The sequence below is a fragment of the Crinia signifera genome, chromosome 1 (assembly GCF_055691185.1).
Source record: "Crinia signifera chromosome 1, ASM5569118v1, whole genome shotgun sequence".
NCBI classification, from domain to species: domain Eukaryota; kingdom Metazoa; phylum Chordata; class Amphibia; order Anura; family Myobatrachidae; genus Crinia; species Crinia signifera.
In genome coordinates this window covers 246344801-246366645 of record NC_139217.1, presented here as the reverse complement: position 1 = coordinate 246366645, position 21845 = coordinate 246344801, and the positions used below count along the sequence as shown (strand labels likewise).

The 21845-nt window shown below is 46.6% G+C and overlaps 1 protein-coding gene across 1 annotated transcript in view; it reads left to right on the top strand.

Moving 5' to 3' along the window:
- The window catches only part of ZCCHC7 (zinc finger CCHC-type containing 7), a 184635-nt gene extending 182383 nt beyond the window's left edge, over window positions 1-2252 (top strand). Inside the window, exon 9 of the mRNA XM_083179778.1 lies at window positions 1598-2252. Within this exon, the coding sequence (XP_083035904.1) occupies window positions 1598-2016 (419 nt within the window). The 3' untranslated portion in view covers window positions 2017-2252. The remainder of the gene's footprint in view (window positions 1-1597) is intronic.
- The last annotated feature ends 19593 nt before the right edge of the window (window positions 2253-21845 follow it).

Here is a 21845-nt window from a genome sequence, read left to right as displayed (position 1 = left end):
TATACAATTTGACTTTCAAAGAACCCAAAAGTTTTACATACCAGAAAAAATAAATAAAGATTTTTCTTAGTTTGGTTTAACCAATCAAGGCAGAATGGCGAATGCAATGGAATCCTCCAAACAAATCTAATAATAGAAACACTAATTTTACAATCCAGAGAAAATATGCAAGCTCAATTTACCAGAAAAGGCATCCATATAAAAAGGCATCCATATAAAGTACTTACAAGTAAGTGTAGGAGCAGTCACACACCGCCTGGGTTCACCAATGTGAATAATAACTCAGTGCTTCTGCAGAGTATAAATAGCCCAGGGAGTGTGACATCACTTCCGGGTTGAAAAATAACTAATAAGGTGCTTAAATTGGGTTTAAAGGTGATATCAAAACTAGGGAATATATTATTGTGCTAAATCGCACTGTAGACTACTAAGTAGTGAGAAAAATGAATCAATCCAGGGCGTTTAAAACGGCTACTTCGGCCGGTGGAACGCATAATTAGCAGCGTGCGTTCCAACCGGCGGCCATATTGGATTGCGATGAGACGGAAATGTGCTTACGATGTATGCGCCCTAAGAGTAATGTACCAGGTAATACAACGTTCCGCTCAGGCGGTTAACAGGGTACTGGCTTTTAATGTAACACGCCGGTGGAACGCACAAGATCTCAGGTGCGCTCCAAACGGCGGCCATTTATAGGGAAGTGATCACTCGTCTATCAGTATTTATGGGGACAGTGCATTGGTGCTATTAATTCTGTGTCTCTAAATCCCTAACAGTATATAGGGACAGTGCTTGATAAACTCTAATGGGACAGTGCTTTATAAGTTAGGAGCTATAATAGCCTAAAAATAAGACATATAGAAATAGAAGTTTAGGGGCTATAATAGTCTTAAAATTACCTAGTGAATTAATATGTGTAACACTTATAATATGGATATAAGAATGGGTGTACTAATTCACCTTATATAAGCCCCCCAAAGAAGGGGTAAGGAAATTAAATATATATAATAAGAATATATATATTAAGAATAAAGATAAAAATATTTTTATTTTTATCTTTATTCTTAATATATATATTCTTATTATATATATTTAATTTCCTTTCCTTAATGTATATGTGTACTTTTATTTATTTTTTATATTAAATATACTACCTTATAAGTGACGTATATTGTCTTTAAGCGCACTCTGATCCCCCCTTTTTCTTTATATATATATATATATATATAGCAACTTCTGATTCTGCCACGTACAGTAACTCCCTTTATATTTCTCACAATGGGATTTTATTACCTCTCCTCCGCTCTCTTTTTAGTCTTATGCTTTTTAGCCGTTGCTAGTCTCATGCGCTTGTTGCTCTTAGGTGTGGATATCTTTTATCTCTTTTTTTATGGATGGTTTATCCTAAATAAATGTACTTTTGATTAATAGATATACAATCTCTTTTTTCTCAATTGTAGACTTGTATGTCTATCGCATCACATTTTGAACAGTTTTGCAGACATCTGAAAACTTTAACATATTTAATAAAAAAAACTTAATAGAGAATTTGCGCCATCAATAATACATTTTCTCTTATTTTTTTTTATTTTTTTAGAACTCCAACAAGCTGGATTACTGCCCTTGCAGATTAGCGGCTCCAAAGCAGATACAGTGCATACTTCACAGCATCCAAAACAACATAGGAAAAAGTTTAGAAGAGATATCAAATGGCAACACAAAGATGTAAACCAGGAATTGCAGCATCAAAAGAAAAAAAGCAGGACTGTGTACAGTCAAGAAAAAGAAGAATATTTCCCTAGGGGAAAATCTAAAAAGTCTGCAGAGGCCAGAAAACCACATGCAAAAAGAAAATCTCAGCACTTTTTGTTTAAAGATGGAAAAAAGAAAATGGAAGAAGATGGACAGGTAAAGAAAAACAAGAAGAAACACAGGAAAAGAAAGAATGCCACCGTTGATGAGAGTCTACTTACAATTAAGCAGAGGAAAAAAAAATCAAAGAAAGGTGGTGATTAGATTCAGAACATTATGTAAGCATTTTAAGTCCTCAACCTCACATATTTTATGATAGTTGTTAAGTGTTACAAATTTAAAACCTGGGACAACAAGAATTTCGTCTCATCATTTTCTAATCTTAGATCTAAGAAGATGTTTTCCATATTAAAAAAAAAAATGTTAAATTAATGCCAAGTTGAAATCAGTATTTTTTTTGTTTTTGATAAAAGTTTAAAATTAAACAAAAATGCATCTTATTACTTTGTAGTTTGTTTTCTCCATTCCAAAAAAAATTCAATTAAAACCTAGAAAAAACATACATCAATAGTATAATAAACAAATCACATCACATCACATCACAATAAAAACAATTATGCCTCTACGCTAATTGCAAAGATTCCAAACTAGATACAAATGGTAATTCTGCACAGTGCCATCATTTGGCTCACTGTGTATGCTTTCTGAATTCAGCCCTACTCCCTGGTGAAGGCAAAGCCTAGTTTCCACTGACCAGAGTTCTAAAACCTCATGATTTCTTCAGGGTAAATATATATATATATATATATATACACATATATACACAGAGAGAGAGAGAGAGAGAGAGAGAGAGAGAGAGAGAAGGAAATTAGGTGGCACTCCAAGGATTTTTAAACATGCAAAAAAAATTTGATTGGATATCCAATATGTTTCGGGCTATGTGGCCCGTCCTCAGGGATCAAACACACACTGTGAAATAACACATACTTATACTCTACAAAGAGAATAAACCGCCCCCACATCTAATTACTGCTGCGCCCACCTCACCTGCGGCATCTGGTGCTCGTCCCAGCTACCACTGACACTGCACACTGTAGCCGGCGCAATCAGAGGAGCTCAGCATCCCTGTAGAACTCCGGCTCCTTCTCTCAGTGTCATCAGTCACAGCCGCACGCCGAGGTCACACTACTGAGCCAAGCCTCACTCTGGATGCCGTGGCCCGGCGGTTGCCATAGTACTAATAAACACACTCTGTGAAAACAATAACAGACAATTATTAAGAGGCTCATTTAAGCCATATAAGAAGCAAACAAATGCCATTAAAAGTGCAATTAAAAAATTACATGATACATTACAAACAAACGTACAACATACATTTAAAATAACTCTGCAGTATTCTACTTTACGGTCCCTAAGGCACCTATATGCACCTTCATGATTAATAATACAGACCCACATTTTTTTTATATATGAGAACCTAAGCTGTTAAAAGGACCTGGGGTTTTAATGAACAACTCTTACTAACTATATTAATTATACTAGGTCACAAAAATTATATAATCCGTGCTGCTCATTGGGGATAGTGTATCCAGCAGGTATATCCACCTGGTTTCTGTTTGTATGAGCATTTTTCTTCTGTTGCCCCCCTCCCCCCCCCCCCCCTTGCTGGATTAGGCATATGGTCTATAATTTTTGAGTGAATAATGGCCAAATTATGTCTTTTCTCTGCACAGTGATGCGCCACCGGGCGCTTAGTGCCTGCTTGATGGCCAGACTTAGGGCCTTATTCTAGTTCACTCTCTCTGACAAAATCCTTCTTAGATGGACAAAACCATGTGCACTGCAGGGGGGCAGATGTAAAATGTGCAGAGAGAATTAGATTTGTCTGATTTATTTTTTTTGTGTGCAGGGTAAATACTGGCTGCTTTATTTTTACACTGCAATATAGATCTCACTTTGAAGTAAAACCCCACCCAAATCTAATTCTCTCTGCACAAGTAACATCAGCCCCACCTGCAGTGCACATGGTTTTGTCCATCTAAGAAGGATTTAGTCAGTAAGAGTGAACTAGAATAAGGCCCTTAGTGCCTGTCTGATGGCCAGTCAATAATTCGCAATTCGCTCCTTGAATTGACCCTCTGTCTTGCCCACGTAGTATAACCCACATGGGCAAGACAGAATGTATACCACAAACCTTGTGGAACAAGTGACAGAATGTCTGATTTTAAATTTGCGGCCAATATGCGGGTGACTAACTGACTCTCCTGCAAGCATGGAACTGCACATAACACATCCCGCACACTTGTAGCACCCCTTTGGACGAGACAGAAAGTGGGCTGGTTTATTCTCTTTAGTTAAACTAAAGACATCCACTTTTACAAGTAGATCAGCTAAATTGCGCCCTTTCTTGTAGGCTGGCATGATTTTGGTGTTATGGAGACTTTTTAAGTCCCTGTCCAGTTGACACAATCAGCCAAAGTTTTTTAACCGATTTGGTGGTGTCACTGCTCCCCACTGCATGCGGTGTAACCCAAGGGATCCTATTGCCTAAGGCCTTGTCTTTCTGTATCGTACTCAGAACTGCCGCCCGATGCATGTTCAGCACTTTTTGTTTAATCATCTCTCCTGTAGCCCCTTTGCTCAAATTTGGACTGCATGAGATCCAACTTCTTACTAGCTGTTTCTTCATTACTGGTAATCCTCCTCACTCTCAGCAAGGAGGAAGTAAGGAAGTCCCGGTCTCAAGGAGAGGGAGGACAACTCTCATACAGATGGGTCTGGTCCCATCTTGGCAGGGGATGGCGCTGGCGGCGCCAGCCGCCATCCCCCGCCAGCGCCATGGCGATGGTGAGAAGGGGACGCGCGCGCACGAGAGGTGCGCGCGTCCCCTTCCGACGGCGCTTCCATCCGTTCCCCCGGGTCCCCGCCGCCTGCCCGCACCCCCCCCCTAACCCCCCCTAACCCTGTCCGTCTCCCTGAGGCGGAGACGGACAGGGTTTACGTCGCGCTGGCGACGGAGACTGAGACGCGCGTGCGCGTGAGACGCACGCGCGTCTCAGTGTATTCGCTGGCGGGTCGCCAGCGCGGACGTTCTGGCGACCCGCCAGCAAGGATGGGACCTGACCCATCTGTATTTAGGTGAATTGGTCCGATCTGTGTCCTTGATAAAAATCGAGGTCTCAATTTTATTCTGCTTAAGGCAAATCTTCACATCTAAGAAGTTGATAGTCTCCTTACTCATGCACTCAAACTATGCAAATCAAATATGTATTTTAATTCTGTGGCACTACCTCTCCAAAAAATCAATAAATCATCTATATACCTGAAGTATAATAAGACCTTTTCTGCATAAGGCGCTGAATAGATTAACTTCTGGTCCACTTCGCTCATAAAGGCATTAGCGTAGGATGGGACCACATTGGACCCCATCGCTACACCGAGCCTCTGTCGATACATCGTACCATTAAAGACAAAATAGTTTCTGTTCAGCACCAATGTTAGGAGACTCATGAAAAATGAAACAGTGGGCCCCTTGTAGGACAAACATGATCCAATAAGGTTTTACACTGCCCGCATCCCCTCATCATGTGGGATACAAACCCACCACATATATATATATATATATGCAAAGAAAGGAGAATCGCACCATGAGCAAGATAAAATACAGTTCTTTTACTGACAATATATGCTCACATACATGTGGGTTAAGGTATAACAGCTTGCCAAGCTTGTAATGCGATGCTGGAACGGCCGAGTTCACAGGACACGGTCAGAGGAGATACTCCGTCTCAGACAGCCTCTCACGCTGACTTTTCGCCGGTCTTCATGTTCCGTCTCCAGTCAATCACACAGGGTGACGTTGCTGCGTCCACCGTATAGGCAACGCCCAACGCATTTCAACAGCGGTCTTCGTCAGGGGGTGTGTCAAGTCCCATGTCTAGCAGTCTTATAAAGCCGGCTGATTACAAGTCACAGCTGATTCGGTTTATCACAATACAAAGCATGTGAGCCACATCAAACTATTAAGTAAGCCACAAATCATATACACAATACATTTACACAGTATTAAAATTACATTTCATGCAAGGAAACTTCCTATACAAAAACCAACTTACTATAACCAAATTTAATACATATATAACTTTAATACGCTTTATCACAAAATATATATATATATCAGATTCTCAATAAAAATCAGACATTTAATTATAAAAAATACATATATAAAATGTACATATAGGAAATGCATATAATGTATTAGTTAATTAATATATGCACATAAAACTACATATATGCAAATGCAATGTGTCAAAATCGTTTCAGGAGAAAAAAACGAGAGAAAAAGAAAGAGATGTTAGAACTCATGGATTAAACATACAGTACAATTCGGGTTTAACCCCACAATTACAATGTACCTGCTAATGCAGATAATATACATATGTAGACCATAAATTTATAAAAACTCACATATAACAGTTATCCATAAGAAATGTGCAACGTATATTAAAAGTTAGTAGCCCGGCGGGATTCAGAGGGGTGATAGTCACAAATGCATCAGTTGATTCCTGGCCGCACCGTCTACTATAGACAGGTCCAAGGAGCCGCAACTCAACAACATGGAACCATCAGCAGACGGGCAGACCCATGAACCCCCTTAATGCAAAAAAGGCGTGATATCACATCCCTCATTCATCCCCATCGGGGACAAGGTACCAAGGTTATAAATCCAAAATGTCTCACGGATACTAAGTTTTTTGGCTAAATCGCCACCCCTCTCATCTAGAGAGACCTGTTCAATGGCTTTAAAACTAAAGTTACTAAGGTTGGAGGCGCAACACTCAAAGAAATGCCTGGGTACACTGTGATGGGGTACATTATTAATTATATTTCTCGTGTGCTCCAGGATACGAATCTTTAAAAAAGTTTAGTTTTGCCCACGTAACCTTTCCTGCATTTGCACTCAAGTAAATACACAACGTTACTAGATAGACAAGACAGTTTGCTCTTAATTTTCCAAGTTTCATTACTATTTTTGCTGCGTACCTGTGTTTGTTCTTTACTAGTGTATTTGCAAACTTTGCACTTGTTGCAAGGAAAAAATCCTTTAGTGGACATTAACCAGTTCTCGGACTCGACATTTTTAAGTTTACTGGGTGCCAATCTCGATCTCAGAGCACCTGCTCTTTGAAAGACCACCTGTGGTCTCTCAGGTAGTATATCTTTAAGCAGAGGGTCTAATCTAAAGGTGCATACCCACGGTACGATTTATGTTCCGTAAGATATCATATACAATTCTCCAGAAAAGTCCTGGTGGTTAAAAAGCATAAGATTTGTGCTTAAAATAAGGTACGATGTGCATAAGATATAGCAAACGATCTGACGTCACAGCTATACTACACTATACTATCTTATGCTTTCTAGACAGAATTGGGTTGCATGTTCACCCGATTAGCTCCCTCCCATACGACCTGCGGGAGCGCGCATCGTACGTCGGATAGTGCATACACACGGTAAGATATAGTGCACTATCTAGCATGCTATTCGAAACTGGCTAGATAGTGTGCTAGATTGTGCACTATATCTTACCGTGGGTACGCAGCTTTAGAACTCCCCAGTGTCTACCCAAAATCTCCTTAATGGTGTTCCCATCCTTACTGTACTTAGTAATAAACGGCACAAACTTCCATCTTACTTTTTTCTTTATATTTTATGAGGTCTTGTCTATTAGTATTTCTAGCTTTGATCTTACAGTTCTCCACCAAATCTGTAGGATAAACTTTTTCAAGGAATCTAGATTCGTACATCTGTGATTGCTCCTCATATTTAACATCAGTGTTACAGTTCTTCCTTACCCTTAAAAACTGCAAATAGGGAATATTTCTAAGCCATTTATTATGACGACAACTTTGGTAGTGTACATAACTGTTACTGTCAGTTTCTTTTATATGAGTATACTAGGTGATTCATCGCGCCCTCCGGGCGCTCTTCACACCGTCGTGTGTTGCTTCGCACCATTAGAAGTAGAAATATATGTGAGTGTGAGATATAGTGTAATTTGCAGAATAATGCATTTGAGAGCATAAATGTTGGAAGCATGGATGTGTGTATGTGTGTGTGTGTGTGTATAGTTGTGAGTATTGTAGGCATGGATGGGGGTGTATAGTTCTGAGTATTGGAGGCCTGGATGGGTGTGTGTGTGTGTGTGTGTGTGTGTGTGTGTGTGTGTGTGTGTGTGTGTAGATGTGAGTATTGGAAGCATGGATGTGTGTGTGTGTGTGTGTGTGTGTGTGTGTGTAGTTGTGAGTATTGTAGGCATGGATGGGGGTGTGTAGTTGGGAGTAATAGAGGCATGGATTGGTGTTTGAGTATTGGAGGGATGGATGGGTGTGTGGGTGTAGATGTGAGTATTGGAAGCATGGGTGTGTGTGTGTGTGTGTGTGTGTGTGTGTGTAGTTGTGAGTATTGGAGGCATGGATGGGTGTGTGTAGTTGTGAGTAATGGAGGGATGGATGTGTGTGTGGGTGTCGTTGAGAGTATTGGAGTCATAGAAGTGTGTGTGTGGGTTAAAATCACATTGGTGCGTTAGTGGGAAAACCTAGTAAAGTGTACTGTGTTACACAGAGTTTTGAAGGCACCTTGAAGCTAATGTCAAAATCATAAGACATGTTTATTTTGGAGTTTTGGAGGCATGGATGGATGGGTGTGTGTGTGTATTGTGTATTTTTGGAGGCAGGGATGGGTGTGTGTGTGTGTGTGTGTGTGTGTAATTGTGAGTATTGTAGACATGAAGGGGTGTGTGTGTGCGTGTAGTTGTGGCATGAATGGGTGTGTGTGTAGTAGTGAGTATTACAGGCATGGATGGGTGTGTGTATGTGTGTAGCAGTGAGTATTGGAGGCATGGATATGTGGGTGTGTAGTTGTGAGTATTGGAAGCTTCGATGTGTGTGTGTGTGTGTGTATTTGTGATTTTTTGAGCTATGGATGGGTATGGGTGTGTGTTTGTGTGTAATTGTGAGTATTGTAGGCATGCATGTGTGGGTAGGTGTGAGAGTGGTAGCCATGGATGGGTGTGTGCGTAGTTGTGAGTATTGGACGCATGAATGTGTGTGTGTAGTAGTGAGTATTGGCGGCATGGAGGGGTTTGTGTCTGTGTGTAGTTGTGCGTATTAGAGGAAAAAAGGGGGGGATCGCAGAGAGAAGGAGAGGGGGGAATCGCAGAGAGAAAGAGAGAGAGGGATCGCAGAGGCAGAGAGTCAGAAAAAGAGAGATCGCCGAGATAGAGGGAATTTAGAGAGAGAGAGGGATCTCAGAGAGAGAGAGAGAGGGATCTCAGAGAGAGAGAGAGAGGGATCTCAGAGAGAGAGAGAGAGGGATCTCAGAGAGAGAGAGAGAGGGATCTCAGAGAGAGAGGGATCTCAGAGAGAGAGAGAGAGGGATCTCAGAGAGAGGGATCTCAGAGAGAAAGAAAGGGATCCAAGCGAGAAAGCGAGGGTTCTCAGAGAGAAAGAGAGGGATCTCAGAGAAAGAGAGGGATCTCAGAGAGAAAGAGAGGGATCCAAGCGAGAAAGAAAGAGATTGCAGAGAGAGAGATCGCAGAGAGAGAGAGAGAGAGAACACAGAGAGAGAGAGAACACAGAGAGAGAGAGAGAACACAGAGAGAGAGAGAACACAGAGAGAGAGAGAGAGAACACAGAGAGAGAGAGGGAACACAGGGAGAGGGAGAGAGGGAACACAGAGAGAGAGGGGGGACGCAGAGAGAGAGAGGGGGGACGCAGAGAGAGAGGGGGGATGCAGAGAGAGAGAGAGAGGGGGAACGCAGAGAGAGAGAGAGGGGGAACGCAGAGAGAGAGGGGCAACGCAGAGAGAGAGGGGCAACGCAGAGAGAGAGAGAGGGGCAACGCAGAGAGAGAGAGAGGGGCAACGCAGAGAGAGAGAGAGGGGCAACGCAGAGAGAGAGAGAGGGGCAACGCAGAGAGGGAGGGAACGCAGAGAGAGGGAGGGAGGGAACGCAGAGAGAGGGAGGGAGGGAACGCAGAGAGAGGGAGGGAGGGAACGCAGAGGGAGGGAGGGAACGCAGAGAGAGAGAGGGAGGGAACGCAGAGAGAGAGAGGGAGGGAACGCAGAGAGAGAGAGGGAGGGAACGCAGAGAGAGAGGGAGGGAACGCAGAGAGAGAGAGAGAGATCGAACGCAGAGAGAGAGAGGGAGGGATCGCAGAGAGAGAGAGAAAGAGGGGGAACGCAGAGAGATAGGGAACGCAGAGAGAGAGAGAGAGAGGGGGGAACGCAGAGAGAGAGAGAGGGGGGAACGCAGAGAGAGAGAGGGGGGGGAACGCAGAGAGAGGGGGGGAACGCAGAGAGGGAGGGAACGCAGAGAGAGAGAGAGAGGGAACGCAGAGAGAGAGAGAGAGGGAGGGAACGCAGAGAGAGAGAGGGAGGGAACGCAGAGAGAGAGGGAGGGAACGCAGAGAGAGAGAGAGGGAGGGAACGCAGAGAGAGAGAGAGGGAGGGAACGCAGAGAGAGAGAGAGGGAGGGAACGCAGAGAGAGAGAGAGGGAGGGAACGCAGAGAGAGAGGGAGGGAACGCAGAGAGAGAGGGAGGGAACGCAGAGAGAGAGGGAGGGAACGCAGAGAGAGAGGGAGGGAACGCAGAGAGAGAGGGAGGGAACGCAGAGAGAGAGAGGGAACGCAGAGAGAGAGAGGGAACGCAGAGAGAGAGGGAACGCAGAGAGAGAGGGAACGCAGAGAGAGGGAGGGAACGCAGAGAGAGAGAGGGGCAACGCAGAGAGAGAGAGAGGGGCAACGCAGAGAGAGAGGGGCAACGCAGAGAGAGGGAGGGAACGCAGAGAGGGAGGGAGGGAACGCAGAGAGAGGGAGGGAGGGAACGCAGAGGGAGGGAGGGAGGGAACGCAGAGAGAGAGGGAGGGAACGCAGAGAGAGAGGGAGGGAACGCAGAGAGAGGGAGGGAGGGAACGCAGAGAGAGAGAGAGGGAGGGAACGCAGAGAGAGAGGGAGGGAACGCAGAGAGAGAGAGAGATCGAACGCAGAGAGAGAGAGGGAGGGATCGCAGAGAGAGAGAAAGAGGGGGAATGCAGAGAGATAAGGAACGCAGAGAGAGAGAGAGGGAACGCAGAGAGAGAGAGAGGGGGGAACGCAGAGAGAGAGGGGGGAACGCAGAGAGAGGGGGGGAACGCAGAGAGAGGGAGGGAACGCAGAGAGAGAGAGGGAGGGAACGCAGAGAGAGGGAGGGAACGCAGAGAGAGAGAGGGAGGGAACGCAGAGAGAGAGAGGGAGGGAACGCAGAGAGAGAGAGGCAACGCAGAGAGAGAGGGGCAACGCAGAGAGAGAGAGGGGCAACGCAGAGGGAGGGAGGGAACGCAGAGAGAGGGAGGGAGGGAACGCAGAGAGAGGGAGGGAGGGAACGCAGAGGGAGGGAAGGAACGCAGAGAGAGGGAGGGAGGGAACGCAGAGAGAGGGAGGGAGGGAACGCAGAGAGAGGGAGGGAGGGAACGCAGAGAGAGAGGGAGGGAACGCAGAGAGAGAGGGAGGGAACGCAGAGAGAGAGGGAGGGAACGCAGAGAGAGAGAGATCGAACGCAGAGAGAGAGAGGGAGGGATCGCAGAGAGAGAGAGAAAGAGGGGGAACGCAGAGAGAGGGGGGAACGCAGAGAGAGAGAGAGGGGGGAACGCAGAGAGAGAGAGAGGGGGGAACGCAGAGAGAGAGGGGGGAACGCAGAGAGAGAGGGGGGAACGCAGAGAGAGAGGGGGGAACGCAGAGAGAGAGGGGGGAACGCAGAGAGAGAGGGAGGGAACGCAGAGAGAGAGAGAGGGAGGGAACGCAGAGAGAGAGAGAGGGAGGGAACGCAGAGAGAGAGAGAGGGAGGGAACGCAGAGAGAGAGAGAGGGAGGGAACGCAGAGAGAGGGAGGGAACGCAGAGAGAGGGAGGGAACGCAGAGAGAGGGAGGGAACGCAGAGAGAGAGATAGAGATATCGCAGAGAGAGAGATAGAGATATCGCAGAGAGAGAGATAGAGATATCGCAGAGAGAGATAGAGATATCGCAGAGAGAGAGATAGAGATATCGTAGAGAGAGAAAGATAGGGATCGCAGAGAGAGATAGAGAGAGGGATCGCAGAGAGAGATAGAGAGGGATCGCAGAGAGAGAGAGATAGGGATCGCAGAGAGAGAGGGAGGGAACGCAGAGAGAGAGATAGAGATATCGCAGAGATAGAGATATCGCAGAGAGAGAGATAGAGATATCGCAGAGAGAGAGATAGAGATATCGCAGAGCGAGAGATAGAGATATCGCAGAGCGAGAGATAGAGATATCGCAGAGCGAGAGATAGAGATATCGCAGAGCGAGAGATAGAGATATCGCAGAGCGAGAGATAGAGATATCGCAGAGCGAGAGATAGAGATATCGCAGAGCGAGAGATAGAGATATCGCAGAGCGAGAGATAGAGATATCGCAGAGCGAGAGATAGAGATATCGCAGAGCGAGAGATAGAGATATCGCAGAGCGAGAGATAGAGATATCGCAGAGCGAGAGATAGAGATATCGCAGAGCGAGAGATAGAGATATCGCAGAGCGAGAGATAGAGATATCGCAGAGCGAGAGATAGAGATATCGCAGAGCGAGAGATAGAGATATCGCAGAGCGAGAGATAGAGATATCGCAGAGCGAGAGATAGAGATATCGCAGAGCGAGATGGATCGCAGAGAGAGATAGAGAGAGGGATCGCAAAGAGAGATAGAGAGAGGGATCGCAGAGAGAGATAGAAAGGGATCGCAGAGAGAGAGGGATCGCAGAGAGAGATAGAGAGAGGGATCGGAGAGAGAGAGATAGGGATCGCAGAGAGAGATAGATAGGGATCGCAGAGAGAGATAGAGAGGGATTGCAAAGAGAGATAGAGAGGGATCGCAGAGAAAGAGAGAGAGGGATCGCAGAGAGAGAGAGAGAGATAGAGGGATCGCAAAGAGAGAGAGTCGTTGCAGAGAGAGAGAGAGGGGGGGGTTGTAGAGAAAAGAAAAAAAGAGGGATCACACAGAGAGGCCACGACCCCCCCCCCCCCCTACCCTGCTACTCACTGTTGCTGTCCGTCCAGGGAGCCACTGTAGGAGGAAGGAGCTGGCAGGAGGAGAGATTACAGATGAACCACAGCAGGGTTCCCGATGTGCACGTTGTCCTGCTGTCCTCTTAGCCTTTCACCGGCGCCATCACAGTGAGTCAGTGTGCTTGGGTGGAGTGGGCGTGGCCACTGCTCTTCAGGCCAGTAGAGGCCTGGAAAGCACGGAAAACGGCCCGACAGAGGAGGGATTGGTCCTGCCCACCGGGAAGTAGCTGCTGGCTGAGTCAGGAGGCTGGTGGGGAGGGGGGTTGCGCTGTGCGTTTCCTTGGGGATGCCCTATGGCCAGGCATGGGGTGGTGTGCCATGGGATGAGTTGGGGGTGGGGTTTGCGGGCGGTGAGCAGCCGTGGGGTGGAGTCAGGACATGTATGGGCGGGCATGGGGAGGGGCGGCCGAGGAGGGGTGTGAGCTGATGTGGAGAAAGGAAGGCTAGGGGGGTGCTGTGTAGAACGGAAGTGGCCAGGTTTTGCAGTGTGAATAGCAGCAGGGTTTTTGAGCGCTAGGGACAGGTGTGCTGTGATGTGTACAGATAGCTGCCCTCTGGTAGAGGGATGCCGCCCTCAATACAAGGTGCACAAAGAAAAAGAACCAGTAGGCGCCTTCTGTACACTTAAAACAATTTATTTACTAAATATCACAAGAAACCATAAAAACATATGTATAAATAAACAATAAAACAATGATGCATGCATGCACAATAACCACAATTATTCTAAAAAGCCATTAAGATGCAAGTGCATAATGTTTGTAACTATAGTTACCAGTTCCTTTTTAGGACAAGTGGGGCGTTGAGGTTGGCAAATGTTTCCAACAGATCACACTCAGTGGTGGTGTAATTAGTGAAAGAAAAATCCTTTCCAGCAAGCCTTAGGTAAAGTCCTTTCCTTAAATGCTGATGTTTTTATATATAAAGGTCAGTCTTTTATTATACAATGCAACCTCCTGTGACCATCTGACATGTAAGTTGCTCATTGTGTTATTTATTAGGTCACAGTACCTTTTGTGAGGTTTTCCACACTTGCTTTGTCCGGCCAGTGGATCTGACTGCAGCCAGACTGCACAATACTCCAAAGGGTGAGCAGCAGGTGACAGCCGCTCTTGGGTGCGCTGTTGTCAGGCGCACAAACCACCGTGTGTGGTAACTGCTGGATGAAGCTCTGTTTGCAGGTTAAATGTGTCAGCTGCAGGAACCGGGTTGTCGCGGGTTGGTTCAAGGTTGGTTCAAGCCGATATGGCAGATGTTTCCTCTCGGTCTAATGCCGTCAGTGTTCCCCGTCGGTCCTCAGCTGTCGACACTTCTGAATAGCTCCTCACAAGACGCGTTTCGCCGCGCTCAGGCGGCTTTTTCAATTTCACCCCTGGCATGCCGCACACCCCATAGTCCAGTCTGAAGACGTCGTGTGGTGAGTACTACCCCGGGGTCCCCCGCCGTGGGGCCCCCGGGTTACTGTGCGGCAAGATGGCGGCGGCGGTATCGGCGGTGCCCTGCACAGGGATCGCGCAACCCCCCCACTTACACTGGGACAGGGTACTGCCTCCTGTACTGTCCAGGGCAGTTTACCACGGGTTGGACATTTTTCAATGTCAGTCTCAGTATAAAAATGCAGGTAAGCTCCGGCGCCATTACGCTGGGCGGAGCTTACCCAGAGCGGGACCATAGCTCTGTGAGGGCGCCAAAACCTGCTTCCTGCTTCTTCCCTGGCTGCTGGAAACGCCATTGTACTGCTCCAGACCCTCCTCAGCGGTGTGGAACAGAGGGAACTGCTAGCAGAGACAGCATCAGGTTTTCAGCGCTTGTGTACTTGTGCACTTGCCTGCATACACTGAAAGTACTGTTCTATTATTGGGTACTTATGTATTATCTGGGCTCCCATGTTAAATGCACCCCATTTTTTCATACCCCTACTATCCAACTACGCATGGAGTTGATGTTATATAGTGTGGCGAGCGCAGCGAGCCACCGTGCCCGAAGCATGGCGAGCGGATGCGGTCTCATAAGAAAAAGTACCTATTATTGTACTGTATACCAGCTCTTACAATTGGAGAGCTCAGGTTGTTTGGTGTATTGGTCCCCTCCATTACCCTCTGTACACTACCCCACTAGCTTGTTAAGCTATAGACTGGTCAGATAGTACTACACATAGTAATTATCTGTGTCTAAATCACACTGCATATCCACTGTGTTTGCTCTGTGTGTGAGGGGAGATTGTTTGTTTGTCACAATGGTGAGGAAACTGACATGTATGGTGTGCAGTGATAAGTTTGTGCCAGCTTCTTCCTCACAAGTTACTTGTGGGCTATGCATGTCCCCTCAAAGTAGTGGGGTTCCCCCACAGCTTACTGGACAGCAAAGTAGCACACCGGACAGCTCACAGGAGCCTGCCTGGGCAGCAGGGATGAAATCCATGTTAGAAACTGTAACATCACAGTTTGCTACTACCGCAGCACAGACCCAGAGAGTGCAGAGGGAGCTTGCTATCCTCTCTTCCAGAGTTGATATAATGACTCCTACTCCTGGGGTATCTCGTAAGAGAAGTGCACCCTCCCAAACCCCTGAGTCTGGTGCAGAGGATGGGGAGGAGGATGAGGATGAAGAAGCAGACATGGGGGGTGAGGAGCCTGATGCTTCACAGTCACTGCTCCGGGGCACAGAGCCATTAGTTATGGCAATCAGGGACCTTCCCTTAGCTGAGTCCTCTGAAGGGGATTCCTTCTTTGCCACTCAGAAAAAAACAGCAGGTTGTTTTCCCTGAGCAGACTGACTTGGAAACTACTTTTAAGTCAGCGTGGGAAAAACCCAGAAATGAGGTTTAAAGTTGCTAAGAAATTTACAACCACGTTTCCATTTGATCCTGCGGGACGGAAAGTGTGGAAGGAGCCACCTGAGGTGGATTCCTCTGTGTCTCGTTTAGCAAAAAAGATGGTGCTTCCAGTACCAGGGTCTTCCTCTCTGAAAGACACCACAGACAGAAAGGTTGAAAGTACACTTAAGTCCATTTTCAATGCTAGTGGCGCATGCCAGCGTCCAGTTTTAGCAAGCTGTTATATGGCAAAGTCTATATATACATGGGCCTCCCAGATTCAGGAAGGCCTTCTGGGTGACATGACAGTGGCGCAGGTGTCTGAAAAATTACACCATATTCAGGACACAGCTAAAGTTCTGTGTGAGGCGCAGAAAGAGTTAGGAGCCATTAACGGCCGTAACTCAGCCATGGCGGTATCGGGTCGCAGATCCCTCTGGCTCCGGCAGTGGGTGGCTGACGCTGACTCCAAACGGAGCGTTGAAAACCTTCCCTTCACAGGCGAACGGTTGTTTGGCAGCGATTTAGATGAGTTCATCTCTAAAGCCACAGCAGGGAAGTCCACCTTCCTGCCATCGACCACACAGGCGCCCAAGCGTCCTTTCCCTTCTCACACCCAGCAGTCCTTTCGGACCGGCAAATTCCGCCCAAAAGCCAGGGGTGGTTCAACTGCAGCCAGAGGCTCCCGAGGTAAATTCAGGAAGCCTGCTGCTTCGGCCAACACAGAGCGGCCATCCGGGGCAGCTGCAAGTAAACCTGCAGCATGACGGTGGGGCTCCACCAATAGCTCCGGTCGAGGTGGGAGCCAGACTGGCGTTCTTCGGCCATGTTTGGGAAGCCTCATGCCTCAATTCTTGGGTACGGGGTCTTATTTTGCACGGCTACAAGCTGGAGTTTGCAAAACAACCACCTCACAGGTTTTTCAAATCAGGCCTTCCAGTGTCCCCAGTGGACCAAATGGTATTGCAGCACGCAATCCAAAAACTGGTGCAGGCCAGAGTAATAACCCAGGTCCCTCCCCTAGAAAGGGGGCAGGGTTATTATTCAAATTTGTTTGTTGTCCCAAAACCGGACGGGTCAGTTCGCCCAATACTGAACCTAAAATCCCTAAACCCATTCTTGACTGTGACCAAGTTCAAGATGGAGTCCTTGCAGGCCGTGATAGCGGCACTGGTGGAGGGGGAGTTCTTGGCATCCTTGGATGTGAAGGATGCCTACCTCCACATCCCAATTTGGCCACCTCATCAAAAGGTTGAGGTTTGCGCTGTTGAACGATCACTATCAGTTCCGCGCACTGCCGTTCGGCCTGTCCTCAGCCCCGCGCATATTCACCAAGGTGATGGCGGAGATGATTGTGGTTCTCAGGAAACAAGGGATCTGTGTAATACCATACTTGGACGACCTGCTTGTAAAGGCTCGGTCGTCGGAGGAATTGCAGGCGGCCTTACAGATCACCATGCAGACCCTGTTGGGTCACGGTTGGCTCCTAAATTAAGCAAAGTCCTCTCTGATCCCTTCTCAGAGACTCCTGTTCCTGGGGATGGTGTTGGACACGGCTCTCATGAGAGTGTTCCTGCCACAAGAGAAGATTGTGGCCATTCAACAGCTGGTCACAGACTTGTTGAAAACTCCCCAGGTGTCAGTGCATCAGTGCATTGTCCTTCTAGGAAAGATGTTGGCCTCTTTCGAGGCCCTCCAATTAGGGAGGTTCCACAGCAGGATCTTCCAGCTCGATCTACTGAGCAAATGGTCCGGTTCACATCTTCAGATGCATCGGAAGATTGTGTTGTCATCTCGGACGAGACTGTCACTCCAGTGGTGGCTCCACACGCCCAACCTGCTGGCAGGGCGAAGGATTGGCATCCAAGATTGGGTCTTAGTCACCACGGATGCGAGACTCCTGGGATGGGGTGCTGTGACCATGGGTCAGTCCTTTCAGGGCAAATGGACCCTCTTGGAAACACGTCTCCATATCAACAACTTGGAGTTACGTGCAGTGTATTATGCACTCCTGGAGGCGGCCCCTCTCCTCAGCGGACATGCGGTACGCATCCAATCAGACAATGCCACTAATGTGGCGTTTCTGAACAGGCAGGGCGGGACCAAAAGCAGGTCCTGCATTGCGGGAAGCAACAAAGATCCTGTCGTGGGCAGAGAGTCACTGTCAGGCTCTGTCGGCCATCTTCATACCCGGGGTGGACAACTGGGAAGCCGACTTTCTCAGTCGCCACGAGCTTCACCCCGGGGGGAATGGAGCCTACACCACCAGGTGTTCAGTGCTCTGGTGGCTCGGTGGGGGAACCCACTAGTAGACATGATGGCATCAAGACACAATTGGAAGGTGTCCAGGTACTTCTCCAGGGCGAGAGACCCTCAGGCGGAAGGAGTGGATGCCCTCTCCATACCGTGGGCGTTCAACAGCCTGATTTATGTCTTCCCACTGATTCCCCTAGTGGCTCGGGTGCTAAGGAAGATAAGGAGAGACGGAGCCGAGGTCATCCTAGTGGCTCCAGACTGGCCACGAAGAACGTGGTATCCAGATCTTCTAAGTCTTCAAAGGGACTCGTGGCGTCTACCTCTGCAAAGAGACCTGCTCATGCAAGGTCCGTGCGTCTTCCAGGCCTTAGAGCAGCTTTGTTTGACGGCCTGGAGGTTGAGCGGCAGATCCTAACAGAGAAAGGATTTCACACATCAGTCATCAAGACCATGACGAGTGCTAGGAAGCCGGTAACGGCTGCACATTACCACCATATCTGGAAGAGATATGTAGGATGGTGTGAACAAGGGAAGTTTGCTCCGGCGGAGTTTAAACTGGATAGATTCCTCAGATTCCTTCAATCTGGCTTGGATCTGGGCCTACGTTTAGGCTCCTTGAAAGTGCAGGTATCTGCACTGTCTGTCTTTTTCCAAAAGAAGCTGGCTAATATACCTGAAGTGCAGACGTTTCTACAAGGTGTCTTGCATATACAGCCTCCTTTTGTGGCCCCAACTCCACCATGGGACTTGGATGTCGTTCTGACGTTCCTTTGATCCTCCTGGTTCGAACCGCTGGAGGAAATAGATTTAAAATATCTTACATGGAAGACTGTGGTCTTATTAGCCTTAGCCTCGGCTAGGCGGGTCTCTGAGCTGGGGGCGTTAACCTGCAAGAGCCCTTATTTGATCTTCTATGAAGACAGGGCAGAATTACGCACTAATCAGCGTTTTCTTCCAAAGGTGGTGTCAGCATTCCACGTGAACCAACCAATTGTGGTTCCTGCTAGTGGCCCTCAGTCTGAGGTGCCGACAGCTTTGGATGTGGTTCGGGTTCTCCGTGTGTATATCCAGAGAACGGCAAGAATTCGTAAGACTGAAGGACTTTTTGTCTTATATGATGCCCAAAAGATCGGGCGCCCTGCTTCCAAGCAGTCTATTGCACGCTGGATCTGTGCAACCATCAAACAGGCTTATGTGGTAGCAAAGCTTCCTATGCCTGTTGGGGTATGAGCCCACTCAACTCGTTCAGTGGGGACTTCCTGGGCGGCTGCCCGAGGAGTGTCGGCCTTGCAATTATGTAGACCCGCTACATGGTCAGGCCAACACACTTTTGTCAAGTTTTACAAATTTGATGCTTTGGCCACTGAAGATACTGTTTGGACAAGGGGTGCTGCGGCACTCTCTGCACAATCCCACCCGTTCTGATGTCTTTGGTATATCCCCATTGTTATAAACGACTTCCCTGTATCCCATAAGAATGTAAGAGAAAATAGGATTTTAATACCTACCGGTAAATCCTTTTCTCTGAGTTCTTATGGGATACAGGGCGCCCGCCTCTGTGCAGAGTTCTGCCTTACTCACTCTGGTGAGCTGTGGACCACTACTGCGTCCTTTCATTACCCTGGTTCCTTGATGGTTAACAAGGGTGGAGGTTACTAGAATAACTTTATTGTTTACATCATGTAACTCAGCTGTTCATGAGTGTGTTGTCACTTAGGTGACATTTCTTATAAGGTTGTCCCAGTTGGACAATAGTTGACATATTTTAAGGCCCTGAAACTTCCACGTGGTTTGTGGTCGCTACAAGGGTATCTGTATGTTGAAAGTTATGTTTGGGTGTGCTGGATGAATCTCACCACATTAAAAATTACACATATTCCTCTCATATTGTTCTTCTCCTTCGGCACAGTTTTCTATTAACTGGCTAGATGGGAGGGGAGCAGAGGGGAGGAGCCAGTACACCCTGTATAAAAGTTTATATGTGCCTGTCTCCTATGGAAACCCTCTTTTCCCCATCGCTATGAACGACTTCCCTGTATCCCATAAGAACTCAGAGAAAAGGATTTACCGGTAGGTATTAAAATCCTATTTTTTCCTTGCAACAAGTGCAAAGTTTGCAAATACGCTAGTAAAGAACGAACACAGGTACGCAACAAAAATAGTAATGAAACTTGGAAAATTAAGAGCAAACTGTCCTGTCTATCTAGTAATGTCGTTTATTTACTTGAGTGCAAATGCGGGAAAGGTTACGTGGGCAAAACTAAACGTTTTTTAAAGATTCGTATCCTGGAGCACACGAGAAATATAATTAATAATGTACCCCATCACAGTGTGCCCAGGCATTTCTTTGAGTGTTGCGCCTCCAACATTAGTAACTTTAGTTTTAAAGCCATTGAACAGGTCTCTCTAGATGAGAGGGGTGGCAATTTAGCCAAAAAACTTAGTATCCGTGAGACATTTTGGATTTATAACCTTGGTACCTTGTCCCCGATGGGGATGAATGAGGGATGTGATATCACGCCTTTTTTGCATTAAGGGGGTTCACGGGTCTGCCCGTCTGCTGACAGTTCCATGTTGTTGAGTCGCAGCTCCTTGGACCTGTCTATAGTAGACGGTGCGGCCAGGAATCAACTGATGCATTTGTGACTATCACCTCTCTAAATCCCGCCGGGCTATTAACTTTTAATATACGTTGCACATTTCTTATGGATAACTGTTATATGTGAGTTTTTATAAATTTATGATCTACATATGTATATTATCTGCATTAGCAGGTACATTGTAATTGTGGGGTTAAACCCGAATTGTACTGTATGTTTAATCCATGGGTTCTAACATCTCTTTCTTTTTCTCTCGGTTTTTTTTCTTCTGAAATGATTTTGACGCATTGCATTTGCATATATGTAGTTTTATGTGCATATATTAATTAACTAATACATTATATGCATTTCCTATATGTACATTTTATATATGTATTTTTTATAATTAAATGTCTGATTTTTATTGAGAATCTGATATATATATTTTTTTATATTTTTTGTGATAAAGCGTATAAGTTATATATGTATTAAATTTGGTTATAGTAAGTTGGTTTTTATATAGTAAGTTTCCTTGCATGAAATGTAATTTTAATACTGTGTAAATGTATTGTGTATATGATTTGTGGCTTACTTAATAGTTTGATGTGGCTCACATGCTTTGTATTGTGATAAACCGAATCAGCCGGCTTTATAAGACTGCTAGACATGGGACTTGACACACCCCCTGATGAAGACCGCTGTGGAAACGCGTTGGGCGTGGCCTATACGGTGGACGCAGCAACGTCACCCTGTGTGATTGGAGATGGAGATCGAGACGGAGCGTGGAGACCAGCGAAAATTCAGCGTGAGAGGCTGTCTGAGACGGAGTATCTCCTATGACCGTGTCCTGTGAACTCGGCCGTTCCAGCATCGCATTACAAGCTTGGCAAGCTGTTATACCTTAACCCACATGTATGTGAGCATATATTGTCAGTAAAAGAACTGTATTTTATCTTTCTCCTTTCTTTGCATACAATTTCTATGTTGGACCCTGGTAGAGTCCTGGAGAATAGCTGCACACTACGTGGGAGATACCTATATTCATCTTGAAGTTTTGCGCAGTGGTATTGTTTCTGTATGTATGTGTGTGTGTGTGTGTGTGTATATATATATATATATGTGGGGGATAGCAGCGGCACTCAGGACTTATTCCAACAGAAAAACGACTCGTAGCCAAAATCAGTGACGTTTCAGCCCTTCAGGGCTTTTATCAAAAACAGCTTACATTTGAAGGGCCGAAACGTCACTGGTTTTGGCTACGAGTCGTTTTTCTGTTGGAATAAGTCCTGAGTGCCGCTGCTATCCCCCACATGCATTTGGATACAAGCTTTGG